The sequence below is a fragment of the Cavia porcellus genome, unplaced genomic scaffold, assembly GCF_034190915.1.
Source record: "Cavia porcellus strain 051 isolate PalLab524CR breed Dunkin Hartley unplaced genomic scaffold, mCavPor4.1 scaffold_17, whole genome shotgun sequence".
In the NCBI taxonomy this organism is placed as follows: domain Eukaryota; kingdom Metazoa; phylum Chordata; class Mammalia; order Rodentia; family Caviidae; genus Cavia; species Cavia porcellus.
The window spans coordinates 55,677,630-55,699,270 of record NW_026947500.1 but is presented as its reverse complement, the minus strand read 5'-3'; the positions used below and the strand labels follow the sequence as shown (position 1 = coordinate 55,699,270).

General features: G+C 43.4%; 1 protein-coding gene across 2 annotated transcripts in view; it reads right to left on the bottom strand.

The window, feature by feature from the left end:
- Positions 1-4,094: 4,094 nt before the first annotated feature.
- LOC134470983 (membrane-spanning 4-domains subfamily A member 12-like) overlaps positions 4,095-21,641 on the bottom strand; it is a 45,431-nt gene continuing 27,884 nt past the window's right edge. The window contains exons 2-7 of one of the 2 annotated variants that reach the window (XM_063228180.1): positions 17,972-18,223; positions 10,269-10,409; positions 9,419-9,475; positions 8,133-8,243; positions 4,679-4,789; positions 4,095-4,475 (exon numbers count right to left, since the gene is read on the bottom strand). In XM_063228180.1, coding sequence (XP_063084250.1) covers positions 4,374-4,475; positions 4,679-4,789; positions 8,133-8,243; positions 9,419-9,475; positions 10,269-10,409; positions 17,972-18,214 — 765 coding nt within the window. In that variant the 5' untranslated portion in view covers positions 18,215-18,223 and the 3' untranslated portion in view covers positions 4,095-4,373. The remainder of the gene's footprint in view (positions 4,476-4,678; positions 4,790-8,132; positions 8,244-9,418; positions 9,476-10,268; positions 10,410-17,971; positions 18,224-21,641) is intronic. The other variant, XM_063228181.1, reaches the window with a different exon arrangement.

The window sequence follows — 21,641 nt, the reverse complement described above, 5'->3', positions numbered from 1 at the left end:
AGGGTGGCAAGGTGTGAGGTGGCTAGGGTGCCATGGCTGTCAATATGATAGCAGGTGCAGCCATGTAGGTCTGTTGGCAGGGGTGGGGCAACGGGGTTGTACCATGTAAGCCCATGTCTCCTTACCCAGCCTGGGCTCTGGCACTCATGCAGATGGCCTGCTGGGTGTGTAGGTGCTGTGGTCTCAGTGTACGTATGAGTGCTGCTTGGACCTTGGTCCCTATGGCAGTGCCATGTGCCTGCTATGCTATGTTGCTAGTGCTGTAAGGGCAGTAAAGAGGCATTGGCCAGGGCAGGCTGTGCATCCCAGGTGCTGGTACTTGGTGCTAGGTCCATGCAGCCCTAAACCCCTGAACCAGGACGGGAACAGGATGGATTGGCTGGTTTAACCCACCAGGATGTGTTTCTAGGTGAATGTGGCAGTGGTAGGGAGTCAGGCAGCAGAAATGTCAGTGAAGAATTGGCAAGGAGGGAAGTGGAGGGAGGATGGAGGGAAGCAGAGGGAACAGGGATGGAAGGGAAAGGAGGAGAAAAACTGGTTTATAATGTATTAGTAGAGGGAGAAAAGTCTAGACCTGTAATTTGACTCTTGACAGAGACTTCAGAGAGAGTTCTAGCAGCATAGTTTCAGGTCACTCTGAGATGGGATACTTGGTGATCACAGAAAGGGTTATGTTTCACCTGGCTTGAGGAATGCAGGTGGAAAAATAGGTAAGTGGAGGTTGTCTCCTGATTACCCACTCAGTGCTGTCAAGATCTAGCTTCCACTGAAGGATGTTTGGGTCCACTGGAGAGCTGCCCCAGCCGTTAGCCCTTAGCTATCCTTTCAGTGTTTGCCACATCTGCCCAAGTCAAGATCTGCCTCCTGAGAGGAGCTCAGTTGCCCATCTGGTCAGTATTCCATTGGTCATGGGGCTTCACCAAGGGGTACTTGAGAGATTTGTCCTCTGCTCTGAGGGTGGCAGCTACCCTAAAGGTGATGAGCATCTGGGAAACCGACTGCTGTTTAGGGACAGAGGAAAGCCTGAGCTAAATACAGATAGGATTTTATATCAAAGTCTATTAGAGGGTGCTCTAACATTACTGTTCCTCAGCACTCAGGGAAGACTAAAAACGATAGCCACCGCAAGTTAGATAGGTCAAGTGAGTCTGAACATACTGTGCATGAAACAGGAATGTAAGACCTTGTCACCCAATGGAGAATACTCCTTTAAAGGAACATCATAATGATTTTACAAAGGGGTTTAAACTAAAGGCATAAAGTAATTTATAAAAGGCATAAACAGCGGCAAACAAGGATGACAGTTATGATTACCTAATTGATTCAATCAAGAAATAAAATTATCTCATACAAAATGGGAAAATTGAAAGTACTGTGCTCTGATTGCTGAGAGTCTCTGTCTAGCGGCCACCCTGACCATGCCATGTCACAGAAAAGGACAGATGTTTGGGCTTCAGATCTGGAGAGAGGGGAAGAGGTTTGAAATCTTGCAGGAGACATGGCTGGGGGAAACGTGGGAGAACAGAAGATGGATGATTCCCAGTTGTAGTACAGAGACAGGTGTGAGAGAGTAGCAGGGTCTTTTTGGTGGGTATTTCTGATTGAGACTCACAGGGCTAAAACATGAGTGACTGAGCAGGGCAAACATCTCTGCAGCTGGTCAGATGCCCAAGGGCAGCAGTCACCAGTGCTGCAGTTTAAGAAGCACAAGAAGCAGGATGAGTCTCTTTGAGTCTTTCTGAGGTAGAGTAAAAGGCAGGCATGGAGACAGGAAGAGGGAGCGAGAAATGGGGGGCTCAGGCCAGTGAGATCTGGGACAGCAGAGATAGCAGGACCTGTAGGAACCTAGCATTGAGGATGGTGCTGGGTGGTTTCAGCTGAGGCAGAGGTTCAAGAGAGCTTACAGCCCTCTGGAGAGAGCCTGGCTCCCTGTCAGGTTTTGGCACCAAAAATAAGGAATGATGTGAGTTAGTCTGGCAGAAAACGTCAGGCTTGTGTAAAGGCACCCTGGGGTAAACTGGGTTTTTGTGCTTGGGTGCAGGCAGACAGGGCAAAAAGGGAACAAAGGGAAGCAACCATCTTTATGGTGCTTGAAAGAAGGCAAGAAACATTAGGTGTAAAGATCTTAGTAAACATCAGTGGTGGGCAGTTCTCTAAATGACTGGTGTCTCAGTGGGCAAAGTCCTTGAAGTGTCTCGTATAAGTGTTTGGATGTCAGGGGCCTGGTGCTGGAGACTCCATGGACCATGTTTTATAAAATCCTGTGTTGTTGAGGGTAGCACAGGTGCTGAGCAGTGTCTTCACTGACAGTGAGGCCCCTGCTGCTGACATGCAGTTTGGGTGCTGGGAGATTCATGCCCAAGTCAAGACTGACAGGAACCATGGGTTCCTTCCAAGTGTCCTGCAAGCCTTCCACAGACAGGCATGTTTGCTTATTTATTGCTTTTGGAACTGCAAGTTTACATGTATCTGAGACAGTAAGAGTAGAGGGTTCAGAGTCTGGGGAGCTGCCTGGATTTAGGTGCCAGCCTTCTAGAGTTCAAATCCTTGCTTCTCTGTTTGTGAGATACATGTGTAGGGCAGGGTTAACCTTCCCAGCCAGAGTTTCTTCCTCTGAAAATGACACTCACAAGTAGTGCCCATCCCGCCCATCCAGGGTTGCTACAGCAAATAGGTGAGTGTAGGTAGGAGTTTGGAGTGTGGCCAGCACATTGGGTGAGCTGAATGGTTGGTGTTATGAAAGCCAATTAAAATAAAATAACTTTGTTAGAAATTCATTTAAACATAAAATTTGTTTGCTGTACTTGTGGTTCCTAGAGGAGGTGTTATGTTTATAGCTGTTTATTTTATATGTGTAGGTGGTTGCTTCTTTTTGCTGACCTTTCAGTCTCCTGTTGCCGGACAGTGCACTCCCCATCACCAGCTACCAAAATAAGTGGAAGCCACATGATGACACCGCTCCTGTCACCTCATGCATCTGCTTTCTCAGATGCAGAAACTCCCTTCTCATTGCTTCTTTCTCATTTTAATTCCTTTGAATGCTCTTTATTTTAAAATTCCAAAAGTGTAACACTTGGCTGTTTGCAGATCATGTTTTGACTAATATTATGTCACGTGTTCTTCTCAACTGTTCTATTAACGGAAGGCTCATATCTCAGATTTTGATCCAGTCGTCTGTCTTGAATTTTTTTTAAGTTCTCTCCTTACCCAGGTTAAATTACATGGAGAATTGTTTTAACAATATTTTTGTTTGTACCTTCTTGAACTTGTGTTTTTATCGTCGATAGAAAGCCTCTACTTCTAGGTCACACCAAGTAGGTGCTTGCCATGGATCCAGATCTGAGCAGCTGTGTACTGCTGGAGCAGTTTGTGGGATCCCTATGTTTCTGATCCTCCTCACAAACGTGTCCTCAGGACAGCCTGGTGATCCTGCTGCCTCCCCTGTCAGTGTACTGTCCATTTCCACGGTCCTTTAACATCATCAGTTCTGTTCATTTCCTGATTCTACCTGTGCCCCCAAACTTGGACGTGACCTCCTCTTACACTGCCCTTCCTGAAAACCTGTCCTTCTTTTTTGTTACCTCAGGAAGAGAAACCAGCCCTCTTATGACTCAGACCCTGACCTCCCTATGTGCTCTGTTCTCTCGACTTTTACACGCTTATTCAGCCTTCTCTCTTACCAGTGTCTTTTCCTGCTAGCTTTGAAGCATGACAGAGTTTCTCCCAGTTCAGAAACAAACCAAAACTGAAGTACAAACCCCTCAGGGCACCATCGATGCATCTTTGTCTTGCGGTTAATTTTGCTGTGAATTTTAATGTACACGAAAATACTCTGTAAAATAGCAAAACTCAGCAGGAACCCAAAGCACTGAGGACAAGCCTTTGAGGGCAGCAGTGTGCAGAGCATTATTGCTCCAGCCAGGGCCACTGGGCATTTGCTGTCTGAGCAGTAGGTGGCTGAGGAAAGGACACTTGTGACTTGGTCACCCTGCAGATCATCACCAAAAACTTTGTTTTGCACAGTTTGATCAGCTCTGTTTCCCTACAGTCAGTGTCAGATCAAAGTGAATTTAAAATAAATCCCAAAAGGTTCATGTTTTTCATGACATTTTATTGAACCAAAGTTACCATGAAGATGAAAATTGCTAAATTTATGAGTGCTACAGGGTCATTTTCCCATGTTTTCGCATTGCAGATGTGCATTTGTGGTGAGTGTCTAGAGACAGCGATTGGCTTGACAGTCATGATGACCATGAACAGGATTTGAAATACATGTAAAAATTAATGGTCACTGGAGAATAAGAGCCAGCTTTTAAGAAGTTTCTGCAGAGTAGATCCACTTCCTGCTGTCTAACAGAGTCCCTTTCTTTTGGTTAAAAGAAATAAGGTGGGTAGCTGTCACTTCCTGGGAGAGGTAGGGCACACTGGTGCACCACATGTTTGGTTGCATATACATTTGGAATAACCGGAACACACTAGAAAGCACAAAGAAAGATAAGTCATGTTGTTAGTGCAGCCTTGCTCAGCATTGACACCCCCCCCATCAGAGTAAGGACTGGGAGTGCCCAGAGGAGCACACAGTGGGAAGCCTTGGACCTGCATGCGTCTGAGATGCAGCAAACTCACATCTGCATCTGTCCAGCACATGCTCAGTTATTTGACAGAGAGCCCAACTTACCCTGCAGGAGTTTCTGATGGCTTGGGCGGCAAAATAGATACTAGAAAACGCTATGCTGAATTCCAGGAGAGAGAAGAGCAGCAGCGTGCCTGAGATCCCTTTCCTGGATACCTGAAACCAGAAAGGTCTCATCCCACGGGCCTGTGCCGTGCTTTCCTTGCTTCACGCTGGTTTCTCCATTATCGTTAGATGCTTATTTCATACGAATACAAATTTATTTTGAATTTTCTTTAAAATACCAGAAGAATTTCTTTTCTGCCTAGTAGAGTGTTCTATTAGAAATATCAGAAAATCAGATTTTTTCTTTGCATTAGTTTTCTTGTATTTATTAAAATATTACTCTTTAAATGTAAAGCAAATAACACGGGAACTAAGAAATCATTTCAAATGTTATTGCCCCAAAACATTCAGAATTGATATTGATTCCCGTATTCTAGGTCCCTGGGCATGGGCACCAGGCAGAATGCAGAATGGATCCACGAGTGGCAGCAAGGAAGGGAAAAACAGCGTGAGTGAGACATAGTAACTTCCTTTACAATGGGAAACTCGAATTACATTTGCATGCTATAAAGAGGAGAGAAAGACACTGTATTCAGTTAAATAGGCTAATGTTTAGGAAGCCATGTTTTGCAGCCAGGCATGAGGTTGTCCCTTTGTCATTTAGCACTCTGAGCTAGGAGGACATCAAACTTGAGCCCAGCCCAGAACACCTAGTGACTTACTGAGACCATACCTCAATAGTAAAACTAGAAAGAGCCAGGATAGCTCGGTGTAAGGTGCTAGGCTCAGTCCCTGGTGCCATTCCTCCATTGCCACCCACAAATATTCATGAAACCCATAAGGGAGCTGAAGTCACTGTGAACCTTTAGGTTTCAGTTGTAGACAGTATTCAGTGGCTGTTCATTGTGAGAAGAGCAGGCGAGTGGCACTCATCCTTTTCATCTTGCTTTGGCTCTTCTTACCTCCTTGCTTTTGGTGACTGTGTCTGTTTTTCTTCTTTACTATTTTAGGGGTGAGACATGAGATCCTTATATTTAGTTCCAGAACTCTTCCATCTCAGTTGACTCCTTCCATGGCTTAGAGCTTGCCCAGCAGTCTTTTCCCAAGGTTCCCTCTGCCTTGTGGGACTCTGGATTAAAATTAACTGATTTACAGCTGAATGGTGCATTAAATTTTAAAAACACGAATGCCCATAAGTTGCCTTGTTTTACAGAGAACATCTTGTGTCCTTGTAGCTTGCACACACATTTGATTGATGTGATATTCTGGCATCAAGATTTCTTGTGATGAAAACTTTAAAAAATATTGCCCTGTTGTCTTCCCTCACTGAAACTTCCTGTGCTGAAGACGGAGCACAAATGACTTTTTCCAAGCTTATAGGTAATTTGACTTTCTCCTTAGAAGTTCATTTTGTTTAGTGTTTTCATTTTTTGAGGCAGGGTCCCACTGTACTTTGGTTGACCTTGGAATCACTATTAGCCCAGACTGGCCTAGAACTCATGGTTATCCTCTTGCCTCTGTCTCCCTATTGCTGTGATTACAAGTGTGCCCCACCATGCCCAGGCTGTACCTAGAACTTTAAAGAATTATTTGTGTCTTATCCTTCACAGAGCACTGTCTCTCTGTTTCCCTTCTTACCTATGTACCTCCCTACCTGCCTGTGTGCCCACTTCCCTCCCTCTCCCCTGAGCATCCACTGAGTGCCTGGTATCAAGCGCTGCTCAGGGACACAGGTGTTTTCTGTCCCTCTGGTTTCTGCTGCTTCGTGTACATCAGCAAGCTGCTCTGGACACTGGACTCACGTCACCTGCTCCTTCTCTTGAGCAACAGACTGCCATGCAAGGTCTCCAACCACTGAGCTCTTCCTGACCTCTTCCTCAGTCTGCTGAGCTCCAGCAGGGGAGAGTGGGTGCAGCTTTCTTCTTCCCTCAGTCTGGTTTCTGGCGTCCAGGGCCAGGGCCAGCAGCTGTATTGCCAGCCACCCCTGAGTCCCTTCACATTACTTCTCTGTGGGGTGCCATGTTAGAAACTCACTTTGGATACATTTTGGATACATTTTGTTCATTTGATGTGACACAGAAATTGTATGTTCTCACAAAGCTCCACCTGATTTACCCAGAGCTTTTGTGTTCTGATCAAGACACAGATTGGCCCCCAAGGCTGTGTGCCCGGTGCTTGATCTGGGCTTCCATGGTAGGGTGCACATAAGGATGTGGGGGAGGTTTAGAGTGGGACCAGGTGAGAGGCAGTGGTGGTGAGCACTGGTGGAGGGGTTAGTGCTGGTCTCCTGGGCGGGTAGAGCTTTCAGGAGTGGGCTCACTCCCACAGCAGCAGATGTGCATAGAAGAGTGAGCCCGCCTCCTTCCTGCTGTCTCCTTCTGTTTCTATAGGGCTTTGCTCTGCTCTCTGAAGGAAAAGGAAGACCTGTGCATGGCCATGGAATCAAGATGGCCACCCATGGTTCCTACTGCATTCTGCTTCCCTGTGCATGGCTGTCTTGCTGGGCACAGGCTGGGGCTTTTCTCCCACGTCACAGTTGTTGCTTGGCCTAAATGGTGATGATGAAAAGGTACCTGAGTGTCCACAGATTCAGAGCCCCTCACTGCACTCTGCTTTCCCTCATTCTTTGCACATCTCTAGTAAAACAGTGTCCTTGTCACTGCCATTTTCCTTTCATCCAGTCCTTCATCTAAAAGTAAAATACCACGGAGTCTCTTCAGTATCTGATTTATTTAAAATTTCAAATATTTACAGAAATAATTGCAGGAATTCTTTCTGGTTGGGAACCCCAAATTCATAGTGGCTAACTTTGCATACTTTTCAAAGGGATAAATGAAGGCTGGGGACCTCCTATTATCTCTTTAGGCACTGGCTATCCTCTCTCATCCACTAAGACTAACACTAAGAGCACTAGATCAAGAAATACTCCAGGCCAGTTCCTTCTTAGCATAGCATTCTCTCTGATCTCTTGAGTCCTTGCAAGGTATCCATTGCCTGCTGAATCACAGACCTCCAAGTCTTCTGCCAGCCTTGAGTCTTCTGCTAATCCCTCCTGTTGTGGAACATACCCAGTACCTAGTGGCTGGCTTGGAGTGCCTTTGTCTCTGCCTTTGCTGAGATACTGACCTTCCAGCACCGCTTCATGTACTGATAAATTGTCTCCATTCTTTCACTGTACCCTCACACAGGCGCTTGGTCTTGCCCAGGTCTTGGCAGCCTATCCCAGCCTTTCCCCATTGTTCAGATGACTCACAGTGGCGTGGACAGTAAGGGAGCACCTGTCAGCCCTAAGCCACTACAGGGGTTACTCTCCCTGCAGCATGTTTCTGGATAAGGGTGGAATAGAAAAAAGGATTTTCCTGGAGTTCTTATGCAGCAATTGGAGATAAAGGTAGATTCACTCTGTGGGGTTGAGGAGAGAGAGAGCAGACATGTAGCAAGTAGGGGAACTCACCAAAGCCCAGTAGACTTGTTGGTAATTGTTGGACAGATCCATCACCAGCAGGATCACCCCAATCATGGAAACCATGCAGCTCATGCTATTCATTCCCAGGCTGCCTTTTAGCTAGTAGAGACAGTAGGAAAAACAAATGGGGTAGAAGGTAAAAAAAATAAGAATCAGTGAGAGTTTATTGTTTTTAATCTTTGCTATCTTGAAACAGTTTTTGAAGTCAAAGTGACTTTCCTTTGTACCCCTCCATGTAGTTACCATAAAATATTATGCAAATAAGATGTCAGACATTTTCAAAAACTGTAGAAAAATATAAATCATACAAGGCAGAAGCTCATCTCATATTAATATGAAAGTTTCATATATAAAACATATCTTTCCTTTTTTAAGACAGAGAAAGAACATGTAGAGTTTTCTCTCTGTTGTTTTGGAACTGGGGACTGAGCTATGTCTCCAGCCCTTTTTAGTTGTTGAGGTAGGGTGTCTCTGTGTTACCTAAGGTGACCTCAAGTTTGTAGTCCTCCTACCTCAGCCTTCTGAAATAAGCTTTTAATGGGCATTATTCTGTGTCAGTAACTATGTTAAAAATTTCAAATACCTCGCTGTTTAGGATTTAGAGCACTTCATTATTTTAGTGTGGTTCTGCCTGGAAGAGTAAGAGTAACATAGGTCTGTGTTCCCCCCTGTACATTCTCTCCACTAATGCATTATTACACATAATCTTGGAATCACCTGTTGTCTAGTTTTTGACAAATCATTTTCTTTTTCCTGGTGTGTAATTGACCCATAAGATTGCTCCAGGTGGGTGTTAGGCTGAGAATTGAAGCCCTGTCTCAGTGATTTGTTAAGCTCTTCTTACGTTGTAAGCTAGATTCTCTCAGTAGTGAATTAGAGAATGGCTGACAAAACCCAGTCTGAATTAGATCTGACAATGTTTGCTAATAAAATATGTCAAACACACTCCTGAGACTTTGTCAGTACATTGGGCTACAGGTGCTTCCTGGCTCCTGGATTCTTCTGGAACCAGACCCATTAGGTTAAAGCTTGAACCGCCCTGAGCTCCACAGCTTCCTGGCCTGTGAGTCCAGGGCTTATGGCCCAGAGCTGGCACTTCTGAGTGGTACATGGTGAGGAGGACCACTCCCCCACCAGCACACAGGTCTGGGGGCAACCGGCAGGTGCTTTAGGGGACAGCGTGTCCATCCTGTGTTCTACCTCCCCCTTCCTGATCTGCCTCCCCATAAGTTAAATTCACAGTACAAGGGGTTTAAGGAGTGAAACATTCTTACCAGACATGGAGAATGTTTCAGGAATGCTGATATGGTGATTGCACCAGAAATAATGAACTGCAGAAATAGACAAAATTATGGGTGAGATGGAGGGTTCTCGAATTGTGCCTGAGATATCTCATCAGGAGGGTAATCTGTATTCATCTGTTTTCTGTCTCTAAACCTAGAGACATTCTCTGGAATGTCTCAGTTTTCTAGAGTAGCTCTCAGGTGTGTGTGGGTATTTTTTTTTTTTTTTTGTAACCGGAATTGAACTCATGACCTTGTGCTTGCCAGGCAGGCACTTATGCCCCTGAGCTAAATACCTGGTTTCAGGGTATATCTTGAATTTTCCTTTTTTCCTCTTTGGATTCTTACATATGAAGAATTCATTGTCCTTAAGCTTTTCCTGTTCTGATTGAAGACTGAGTTTCCTACTCAATCTTGTCTCCTTAGCAATTGTATTTTTTTTTTGTTTTTAAAAAAAATTTTTTCAGTGCTGGGGGTTGAGGCAGCTAAGCTCTCTATCATGAAAGACACAGAGATGCACTTTCAACCCCAATTGCATATTTTCCATCATATTTACAGACCCCTCCTGCAGCCAGTGCATACCTTTCCATCTGAATGTCACAGCCAACTAGAATTTGGGCTTAATTATTTAGTGAGATTAAATGCGAGTGGATAGGTTTTAGCTGCAAGCTTAAAAAAGCTTAAAACAAGGAACTAAAGGTCCTCCTGTGCAGGCCCAGTGAGTGCTGTAATTTCTGTGAGTTCTCCAGCACTCAGACCCAGGGCTTATCTGGACCTGAGTTGGGAGTTGGGTGCTGGTGTATGGACTTGGCAGGGAGACATGTCCTCACTGTCTACTCACACAGAATCCACCCCAGAAGTGGTATCCAGTGACAACAGAGAGGGAGGTGAACCCTCTAGATTCATCATCAAAATTATAATTCAGTAGAGCCAGAGTAATTCCAAACCCAGCGTGCATGATTCCAATCACAATCTGGATCCCCTAAAAGAAGAAAACAAGCATTTAAATATTGCTTCTCTGTTTTAGCCCATGAAACAACTGTGCATATTCTGTTTTTTCCAGACATCATTTCTAGCACCGGAGGGACCTGTAAGATTTCCACACACAGTGGAGCAACTGGGCAGCCATGGCCTCAGGAGGAAGGCTTGTTTGAGGGGTTTCTCCATGTGGCCCGAGGAGAAGGCTCCAGAAACTCGGTGGCATAACGTCCAATACAGTCTTCTTGGATTTTCTAACAGACTCTTAACTTATTTATGCTTCAAATGTCTCATATAAGTGAAGGCATGTTTGACCTGTGTCTGGTTTATTTCTCTTAGCATCATGATCCAAAGGCACATCCATTTTCTAGAAGTGCCTCAAATCTATCTGTCTGGCAAAGCAGAAGTGTATTGTGTTCATATGCCATGTTTTCTTTACCATTTATCTGTCAGTGGACATGTAGGCTCCTTCTATGATGTAGCTAATGTGGACTTACACTGCTATAAATATGGTTATGCATATTTCTGTATGTCATAGTGTGTGCTTAACTGTTTGAGGAAGATACTCATAAGAGGGATGGCTCTTTGTGTCAGTAGAATTTCTATTCTTTTTTTTTTCATACTGGGGATTTAACTTATGATCTTGCATTTGCCAGGCAGGTGCTTACACCACTGAGCTAAATCCCTGGCCCCTTCTATTCTTCGTTTTTTCAGGAATATGTATACTGATTTTTGTAGTGGCTGTACTAGTTTACATTCACACCGGCATTACAGAAGCACTCATTCCCTCCCCCCCCACAACTTTATTGCATTTGTTGTTTTTTGAGGTCTTGGAGATGCCATTCTTCCCGGAGGAAGATAAAATCTTTGTATTGTTTTAATTTGTATTGCTCTAGTAGCCAAATTTCCTGAACATTTTTCATGCACTTACTGTCCATTTGTACTTCTTCTGAAAAGTGTTTATTCATTGAAGTTGTTGATTTTTTGACTGGATCTTTTTATTTAAGTAGCTGTTTTATGAAATTAAATTGAATAAAATTTAAAAAGCACAGTCTTATAAATAAATAACAGTATGAGATGAATAATTTTTGGGTAATGAAGTTCCTCAACACTGTCATAAAAGCTATGTACCTTCCCCCTGAGGAATTATTCTCAAACATCCTTGCATACACACGATGAGCTTCTCTGGACCGATAACCTCTCAGTTAAGCATGTGGTTGAAGAGCTACTGTGTCAGACTTCATGTCTGGCCTTCACAAGCTCTTCAAGTCAAGAGTTCAGTCATCTGGCCACAAATATCCCATCCTCCTTTTCCTCATCATTTCAATGCCCAGCAGTTAGATCTCATAGCCAGCAGGCTATGCTTTTGCTGATCAAAGTTGCTGTTGATTTAACCATTTGTACCTCCAGTGTGTTCTGCATTCTACCGCAGAACCACTTCATGCTCTGAGGTGCTCTGTGTCCCCGTCCCTGCTGGGATACTCTTGTCATAGTGGCTCCTGTGACATAACTGTTTTTGGAGAGGAACCCACTCCCGCCCACTTTGGCTTTTATAGAACTTCACTGTCCCTCAAAGCATCTTGTCACAAGCATCTCTGGCCTCAGGTAGAATATTCTAGTGTGGGATGTTTCCTCACTCATATCAGAATAAATCTCCTGTTCCCCAGGCCTTACCTGCCTGCCCCTGCCATCCTCTGTGCCCCCTGCTCTTCTCTCCGTCTTGCATTGGGGATGAGGTACAGTTCAGACCTGAGTCATCCGATACCCAACCTGTCTGCCAGTGAGGCACTGTCCTCAGCTCAACACCCTTGCCTTCAGCAAACACAGGGTGTTCTAAAAGAGGTAAGAGAGAGCACAGGGACATCGGAAGCCACCCAAACATTCACACTAGACACCTCAAGGACTCCGCCCACTGAGGCATGAGACACCCAGAGGACTTTGACCACTGATGTTTATTGAGGTCACCCTGCCTATGCCTCTGGCCTTCTTTGGAGCCCCACAAGAAGGTCCTGCTTCTTTTTGCTCCCTACAGATGAGCTTTCTGCCCTCTGCTTGCCCACACCCAGGCACAGTATGCCATGTTGCCTTTCCATAAGCCTGATGGTCTTGCCTGGTCTCTGCCTTCCTTGTCTCATGTCTTACATTAGGAGCACAAACCCAGGAGGAAGTCAGGCTCTCTCCAGAGGGCTGTAAGTTCTCTTGAACCTCCTCCCCAGCTGAGACTACCCAGCAGCATCCTCAGAATGGTTCCTACAGCTCCTGCCACCTCTGCAATCCCAGATCTCACTGGGCATTTGGGATTGGGTAATCTCCTCAGTCCCTGTTTTCATGCCTGCCTTTTACTCTGACCCATAAAGTCACAGAGAGGCTCATCCTGTTTCTCATGCTTTTTAAGCTGCAGCACTGCTCTCAAATAGCACTCCCAGGAAGGCTGCTTCCTGTTAGTGTATGACCAGCTGCAAAGATGTTTGCCCTGCTCAGTTGCTCTTGTTTACAGCTTCAGTCTTGCTTGGAGAGGTCCACTAGAAATCTGGTCGGTCTCCCACACACATTTCTCTGCTCCAGTGGGAACCATGCCTCTTCTATCACCCTCTGTCCCCCAAGCCTGTCTCCCACAGAGTCTCCAATCTCTCCTCTTCTCTCCATCTGAAGCCTGTAACAGGGCATGGCCAAATCTCGACTAGACAAGACCAGAGCATGATATTTTTGATTTTCTATTTTGCAAACTAACACATGAGTAATAGATGAGTGGTTTTATTTCTTAATTGCTGAGTTATATTAGGTAATCATAACTGTCATACTTGTTTGCAATTGCTTATGCCTTTTATAAATCACTGTATGATGTTTCTTTAAAGAGGTGTGTCCCTGCTGTGGACCAGGTCTTGAATTCCTGTTTTATATATGTTCCATTTAGATTCACTTGAACTGTTTGATTTGTGACTGCTACCTTTTAAAATCTTTAGACAGCGCTAAGGAGGAGCTATGTTAGCCCGCCATCTAGTGGAGTTTGAAATAATTCTGTAGAATAGGTCTTTCTATAAAATCTTGTCTATATTCAGCTCAGGCTTTTGTCTGTCCTTTATAGAATGCTAAAACCAAGCAGTGGTTACTCTTCCAACTAGCATCTGTCTTTAGGGCTGCTGTCATTTTCAAAGCAGAGGACATACTTCTCCAGTACCCCTGGTGAGTCCGAACTGACACCAGTGGCCAATGGAGTACTTACCACGTGGATAACTGGATTCCTTTCTGAGAGACAGATCTCTGACTACGTGGAGCTAGTGAAAACAGAAAGGGCAACAGAGGGGTCATGGCTGGGGCAGCTCTCCAGCAGATACCCAGAGGTCCCTCAGTGGAAGCCAGCTCCTGAGAGCCCTGAATCAGCAGAAAAATTTCCACATGTCTGTCATTTCACCTGCCTTCCTCAGGAAGATAAAAGATAACACTTTCAGTGATCCTCACTTTCAGGTAACCTCTGTCCTTCTGTTCCACCTTCTGTCAGACCTCTTTCAGGTCAGTCAGAGTCTGAGTTCTTTCACTTCAGACTCTTAAAACTCTAGTTTTCCTCCAACTTGCCAAAAGTTAACTTTTAACCCCCTGATTAAAGACTGCTCTTCCCCCCAGGAGGTTAAATTAACAAAGTTTAGAACAACTTGTTTGCCTTTTAACAGTAGGCAACAGCTATCCAGAAACAATTTACACTTATGCTTCCTAACTGAGAGTGATCTAAGTAATCTTCTGGGTGTTGAACAACTAAAGTTTAGAGACTAGAACTAGAGAGATGTCTGGGCTAAGTGAACAGCTAATATTTTGACCCTGGCCTTCTAAGGTCAGAGAGCCTGGACATGATAAAATCTTTTCTATAGGATCCTACAACTCTGGTGAGACACTCAGTCTCCCTGTGCTAGACCCCAGACAACAGACATCTACAAAGCTGTGCAGTGTGCCCAATGAGGGTCACCTAGGAAAAAAGTCTGTCAAGCAAAAGCATCACCATCCTGGCAGCTGACACAGATAGAGGAGCTGAGAGGCTCTGCATGTGGTTCCAAGAGCAGTGCCTAAGGAGGCTTACCCAACCATGATACACAGCAAGAGGTCAATTTTGGATAACACAGGTCTGGTTTTAACTTGGTCTTAAATACCTAGCAAAAAATATAATTAAAAAGATAGCTAATCCATTGTCATCTGTCTATATGCCCTCCAAAATTGCAGTTATTCCATGTAAAAGACATCTTGATTGGTCTCTCCCTCACCTAAATTAAAAGAAAAATTAATAAGGCAAGTTTTCCTCTGAAATCAGATGACCTTAAACATTGTAACAACAGCAGAAGAGGTACTTTGTGCCATTATAAAAACTTGATGCTGTATATACTTTCCTGATCCTTCTGATATCTCTTCAGCTCTTCAAGATAATAGATGATGGGTAAGGCCATATTAGATTCTAAAATTACCCAGACCTTCCCCTTGTCCTCTTTATAGATGGCTATTACCAAGTCTTTCTAGTAAAAATTTGTGGGTTATATTCATGATAGTCTGTTTGATTTTATTGTTTGGCCTATAGGTAACTATTTCTTTGGCTTTGTCTATACCACGACTGTGACCAGAGATACATCAGTTAAAAGCCAGGCCTAAAGATAAATAACAAAAACCAGGCCTGCAGACTCCTCAAGGAGTGAGATAAATGATAACACCCCATCTAATAAAATCTAGATTAATGTCAGTCATCTCAGGACCCAACTGAGACCCTGGATCATCACCTGCCTGAAAAGTTCTCCCGTCTTTACATGCTTGCTCCCTGCATGACTTACTTTCCATTAGATCAGTGTCACCAGAAGAACTCATGGAATAGCTTCAGTCAGTTCAGTCTTTCACTTTCTCCTTCTCTGGCCTCGCCCAAGCCCCCATTACCTCTCCAACCTAAACCCTGGGGTCTGAAACACCGCCTCCCCTTCCTTGGCTCTCTTAACACCCCTCGTCATCTCACTAAAGCCAATCACCCCATCCCTCCCAGCACCAGTACGCTGTCACTGGTGAGAATCTGTGTGGCTGACACCAATTCCCCCTCATCTGCTCCAACATGGTCTTCTGGTCCTGTCAACTCTCCAGCACTCCAGTTCTCCCTGTCCAAAGAGTGGACGGCACCTACAGGGTAACGCCAGATTCCTACACTGCCAACCAGAGAGTCCTTCCTATCCATCCTGTGGTGCTTAACCCCTACACCCTTTGTCTTCTATTCCCCAGCCCCGTCTACCACCTGTGACTCAGTCCTAGATTTGAAAGATGCCACCTTTGCTGTTCCCTTACACCCCTTCACATAAGCCTCTCCTCCCCTTGCTTCAAGCAGGCCCTCATCCCGATTCGCCCTCCTTCTGTCCATCAGTCTCCCACCTCATACCATATGTGAATGGCCTCCTTCTCTACCATCCTCTCACAGATCTTTCAGATGGGCCTTGTAGCTGCTTTTCCTAGCAGGACTGTGGTCTGTATAATCACCCTTCTCTTATTCGGGTCCAGTCTTTTCAGACTCCTGTTACTGTTCTGCATCCAGACAGTCCCTGATCAGCAGCCGTTGTCTTCTCCTTCCCTCCATACAAAACGGTTCCCCAAGGTTTCCCTTCCTGCTGGTTTGCCCACTTAGCACACATGCCACACAGCAAGCAGCCACAAGAGATGGCCTTATCCCATTTCTTTTTGTTTTACCTTTGTGTTAATAATCACAAAAAGACAGGAATGTCAGGCTCAATTCAGACATGACTCTCCCAATACCAGCCTGTCTGCTGGCAGAGGCACTGTACTCAGCTAAGCACCCTCAGCAAACACAGGGTGCCCTAAAAGAGGTAAGGTAAAGCACAGGGACATCGGAAGCCACCCAAACATTCACACTAGACACTTCAAGGACTCCGCCCACTGAGGCATGACACACCCAGAGGACTTTGACCACTGATGTTTACTGAGATCACCCTGCCTAATGCCCCTGGCCTTCTTTGGAGCCCCACAAGAAGGTCTTGCTTCTTTTTGCTCCCTACAAATGGGCTTTTTGCCCTCTGCTTACCCACACCCAGGCACAGTAAATTCCATGGCATGTTGCCTTTCCACAAGCCTGGGGGTCTTGCCTGGTCTCTTACATTTTTTTTTGTTTTATTGGTCTCCACTCTGTTCTTAATGTACATCACCAGTGTTTTCATCTGAGAACTCCTGTGCAGGTAGCTTACTCATCTCTGCCTGGCTCACTCCTAATTCCCGGTTCTGAGGAGGACTCACCCTGACCAACTTAAGAAGCATATTCCAGATGCTTCTAACCTTAGAAGCATATTCCAGAAGCTCACAGAATGGTGACTTTCATTTGAAAGTGCCCTTTGCAGAAGTCAGGCTGCAGGAAGTGAGGGTCTCCTAAGGGCACGGTGAGGAGCCATGATAAATGTGGGGACTCAGCCTTTCACACACAGCTCTCCCCATGCCGCTTTCTGTCCATGCCAGGCCAGCGCTAGTGTTCATTTGATGGGAACTCACCTGTGTACCAGTGTCAGGCTTCTCATCAGGCCAGAGACAGGACTGAGGCTGCCTCTAAAGCCCGTTACATAAAGGGACAACCAACAGTGAAGACAGAACCCGCTGAGTGGGAGAAAATGTTTGCTTAGCTCCTCTTCTGACAGAGGATCCACATCTAGAGTATCTGAAGGACTTTATAGTTAAACAAATAAAACAAAGAATTCAATAAAAAAGTCAAGCAAATGATCCAAATACCACTTGAAAGAGGTTGTTTGACCCAAAGAATATGAAAAAACTGTTTGGCATTTCTGGCTGTCAGAGAAATTCAAACTAAAACCGCATTGAGATTCTGTTTCACCACAATCAGGATGGCTGTTATCAAAAGTACAAAAACCCCTGAATGCTGGTAAGAAAGTGTGAAACATTACTCAGCTATAAAAAGAGTGGAATTTTCTCATTTGTAGGAAATCTGATGAAACTAGAAACCATCTTATTAGGTGAAATTAGCCAGACACAGAAAGTTAAATATTCTGTAGTTTCTCTTATATTTAAAGCTGCATCCTTCTACCCACCCACCCATCCACCCACCCACCAATCCATCCATATATATTTAAAAGGGAGAGGATAGGAAACCTAGAGATGGACTTCTGGAGATGGAAAAAGCATCAAACAGACTGTTAGAAGAAATGGCAGGATGAGATTGGACCTGCTAAGATTTGTGAAATGCATGTACCAACTTCACAAAACGAACCCATCACCACGACAGGGGCGTGCTCTAACATGGTGTTTGCAGATGTAAGCTCAAGTTAGAGATAATGGTGCTCCCACAATATCAGCATTACTGAAAACTCCTGACTGACACAGTCTTCTGTGACCTCTTGGATTCTTGCTGAAGTTTAAAATAAAATGAACTCACGGTGAATTCAGATGCAGACTAATTATTAGTACCTCAGAGGGACACAGTTTCCAGAGCAGTGTTCAGAGCTTTTTGATAATCAAGGGATGTACTCTTCCCCTTTAATTTACAGGTAGTAAGAGCCCTGCAAGGCAAAGACTGTATCTGGAAGCACATAGACTCACCCCAAGTATCTTGATGGCTCGTTTGGAGATTTTTGGTGCTGTCCCTGTTATTGCATTTGTCACCTTCACATTTTCAGGGCCCAGCTGACTGCTAGGAAAGACTTCTGGAGATGTCACAAAAACTTCAGCAGCCTGTCCTGGGTTTGTAAATTCCACAGGTTGCTGAACCTCAGGAAACAGGGAGCTGATTGGCTGGTAAGCATTTGGTATTTCAGGCACTGGAAGGGTTGACGGCTGGAGCATCTTTAGGACCTAAGTAGTAAAAAGAAAAGTGACACATTTACAAAAAAAAAAAAAAAAAAAAAAAGAAATCTGAAAACATCGTGTGAAATGTCAATCTTTTAGGCAGTTGGAAAAAGGGAGGTAAGCAGGTGATGGGCTGTGACAACCTGGATAAACGAGATTCTCATCTGATTGTGGAATCCTGTGTGTCCTGTGGTTGGAATGCAGCAAGGAGGGGAAGCGGGAAGTGCCTTTCCTCTATTCTTCCTGTTGGGTTTTGTAGTCTGTGTGTGCGTGCATGTTAGCTGTATTGTTTCTGAAGGACAACAGGAAGGGGAAAGTGATTGTGGGAGACAAAAGAATGCTTCCTTTCAAGGAGCTGCAGGCCCAAACCCAAGCACCTGTGCATGTGTTGGGCTCTTTGCCACAGGAAATTCAGGTTGCAAGGTGGAATGAAGGCTGCCAATACGCTGACCTTGGAACTGACTTATTGGTTAGACCTGGTGAAATCACAGGACCCTTCAAAGTGGAGGAGAAGAGCCCAGGAGCATCAGAGAAAGAGAGGTTCTGACACAGTGAGGATGGTGGCCTGCGGAGTCTGAAGAGGGAAGGAGCAAGGGCCTGTGCACCCAGGATTACGGATACCCTGGAGAAGCTGGAGGAAACACAGACCTGGAAATTTCTGCTGGCCTCACAAGGCAAGGCGTCTCTGCCTGCTCTGCAGTGTCAGCCCAGTGACCCACGGGATCGCCCAACACACGCAGTGTTATGTTGTTCTTAAGCTGCACAGTCTGCCGTGTCTGTTGGTGTTACACATAGAAAGCTGCGCAGGGGCTTCTAAGGCGACTGTATGGCAGAGGGCCTTCTAAGACTGCACTTGTTTACCAGTGATGGGACAAGTGGACCATTCACACACGGTCCCTCACATCAATTGCCTCTGCTTTTAGAACTGACTTAAGATTTCTCATGCATTTCTGTCTTATTTTGGAAATAAACCAACACCAGAAGACATGGGTACCAATCACTGGTGTTCCTGGGAAAATCACGAAGCACCCCAAATTTTTTCTTCACTATCCTCAGATCCTTTTTGGGACTTTCTGTGCTGTTTTCTTTCTTTCTTTCTTTCTTTCTTTCTTTCTTTCTTTCTTTCTTTTTTTTTTTGAGAAAAATGCAAAATGGAAAAAAGAGTAGAAATAATACAGAATTTCAAAAAAATAACAGTAAGAAATCACTAGTTGATAAATTACATATTATTATCTTAGAAATAGTTGCTCAAGTTACAAAATCAAAGCTTAAAAGATGAACAGATAATCAAACAATGACAGCACAAACTATTCTGTTTGATGAACTAACAGAATTAATAGTATCTATTTTGTACACTTAAACATATATACAGTTATGTGTGTGTACCTACAAGCTGTTCTTTACTTTTGAGTACTTTCTTTCCCTTTCATTATTACAATATCTGTTATACATTTGTTAAATTTTATTTAAAAGGAAAAGGAGAAAAAACAAAACAAAGCAAAACAGTATAATTGTACAAGTAATACAGAACTACAAAAAAAACAGTAAGAAATCCCCATTTAATAGATTACACATTATCATCTTTGAGATAATTGTTCAAGTAACAGGATTAAAGCATACCAAGTGGACATTCAAACAGTGACACTGCAAACAGTTGTGTTCAATGATCCAATCAAAAACATTAATATGGTCGTCTATTTAACACACCTAAACACACTTGCAATTGTGTCCTTTAGAGCACTTTCTTTCCCTCACTTCTTTTTTTATTTAAAGAGAGAACAAAAAAAAAAGGACATAAAAAAACCATGCAGTAAAAGGGTACAAATAATACAGTATTTCTAGAAAAAAATACATACAGTAAGAAATCACCAGTTAACAGGCTACACATTATCTTCCCAAAACAGTTGTCCGTATCACTAAATTAAAGTATATAAAGTGAACATTCATACAGTGGAATTGGAGATAGTTCCGTTCAATGATCCAAAAAGAGCTCAGTTATATGGTTTTCCGTCCTACACTCTCGAACATACCTGTGGTTATATCCCTTAGTCCACCTTACTTTCCTCTCTTTTTTACAGTAACAATTAGACTTTTAGGGTTTTATTACTCTCACGGTTCTTATTACTTTTTTGAAGAGAATAAAAACAAATGTGACTAAGCAAAACAGAGTCAGTTAGAACAGAAGGGTAGACATAGCACGTGATGCAAAAATAGAATAGCAGGTGATCAAAAGTGGTTACCATTGTGCCTCTTGCTATTTTCAAATTGAGTTGTCTTTATCATCAGGTATAATAGAATTGATAAAAACAATATGGAACAAAACCAATAAAAGCTACACTGAGGACCTTATAGGACTTCAAAAAAAAAAAAAAAGGATGATAGTCAATCCATAGTGGGCATCATAGTATATCATATTGCCTTCAAAGTGATTGCCTATACCCTCAAACTTGATACTATCAAACAAAATAGAATATATAATAATCAGACAGAACAAGATGGGGAGAGCAATACTGGGGTTCAAGTCAAGTTAATAGGACAACAAAAAAGTTTCTATAATATGTCCCGTTATTCTTTAATTTAGTTTTCCCTTAATTAAAAAATGAGAGAAAATAGATTAATTTAAAAATAGGGGGAAGATTGAGATAAGAGAGGACATTGTAATAGAACAATGCAGGGCAGAACTGAGCAATTCAAGCATCATTGTGTTTCACCACCAGATAATCTAACGTAATAGTAGTCACCATAGTGCCTCTTTCTTTGAATTATTTGAGTGTAACTTCACATGCTATAATATCAAGCATATCTAGATAGTATGAAGCCTTTCAAGAGAATGCAAGAATTACAGGGTATTTAGAACCTGCTAATAGAAAACAAAGAATGGTTTCTATTATCTCTTTGCCTATAAAGAATTTTGTTTATACTAGAGCTTATAGTGAAATATAGTAAGACACAACATGTTAAAACCAGTGGAAACATGTACTACAGCTTGATGAGACTTTAAAACAAGACGATATTAAATCAGCACTAGCTTTTATGTTGTGTTGCTTTCTTCAAATTAGCTATTCGTGCTATCATAGATACTAAAATCGAACAACCCAGGTTAAAACCATTGTGGTTAATGAGTGAAAACATATGGCTTCAAACCAATATGATTGGGAATCATGATTACCATATACTTCTATGTATTCTTATCATTTCTTACAGTAGGGAAACTGTTCGGTACTTACACATCTGAGTTTGATTTATTTCACATGTGAGTATGGTCTCAAGCTGCATCCATTTATTTATAAATGTCTCAATGCGGTCATTTTTTATTGAGAAAATTAGACTCAATGAGTAGTACTCCATTGTATAAAAATACCACAACTTTTTTATCCATTCTTCAGTCGATGGACACTTAGGTTGTTTCCAAGATCTGGCTATT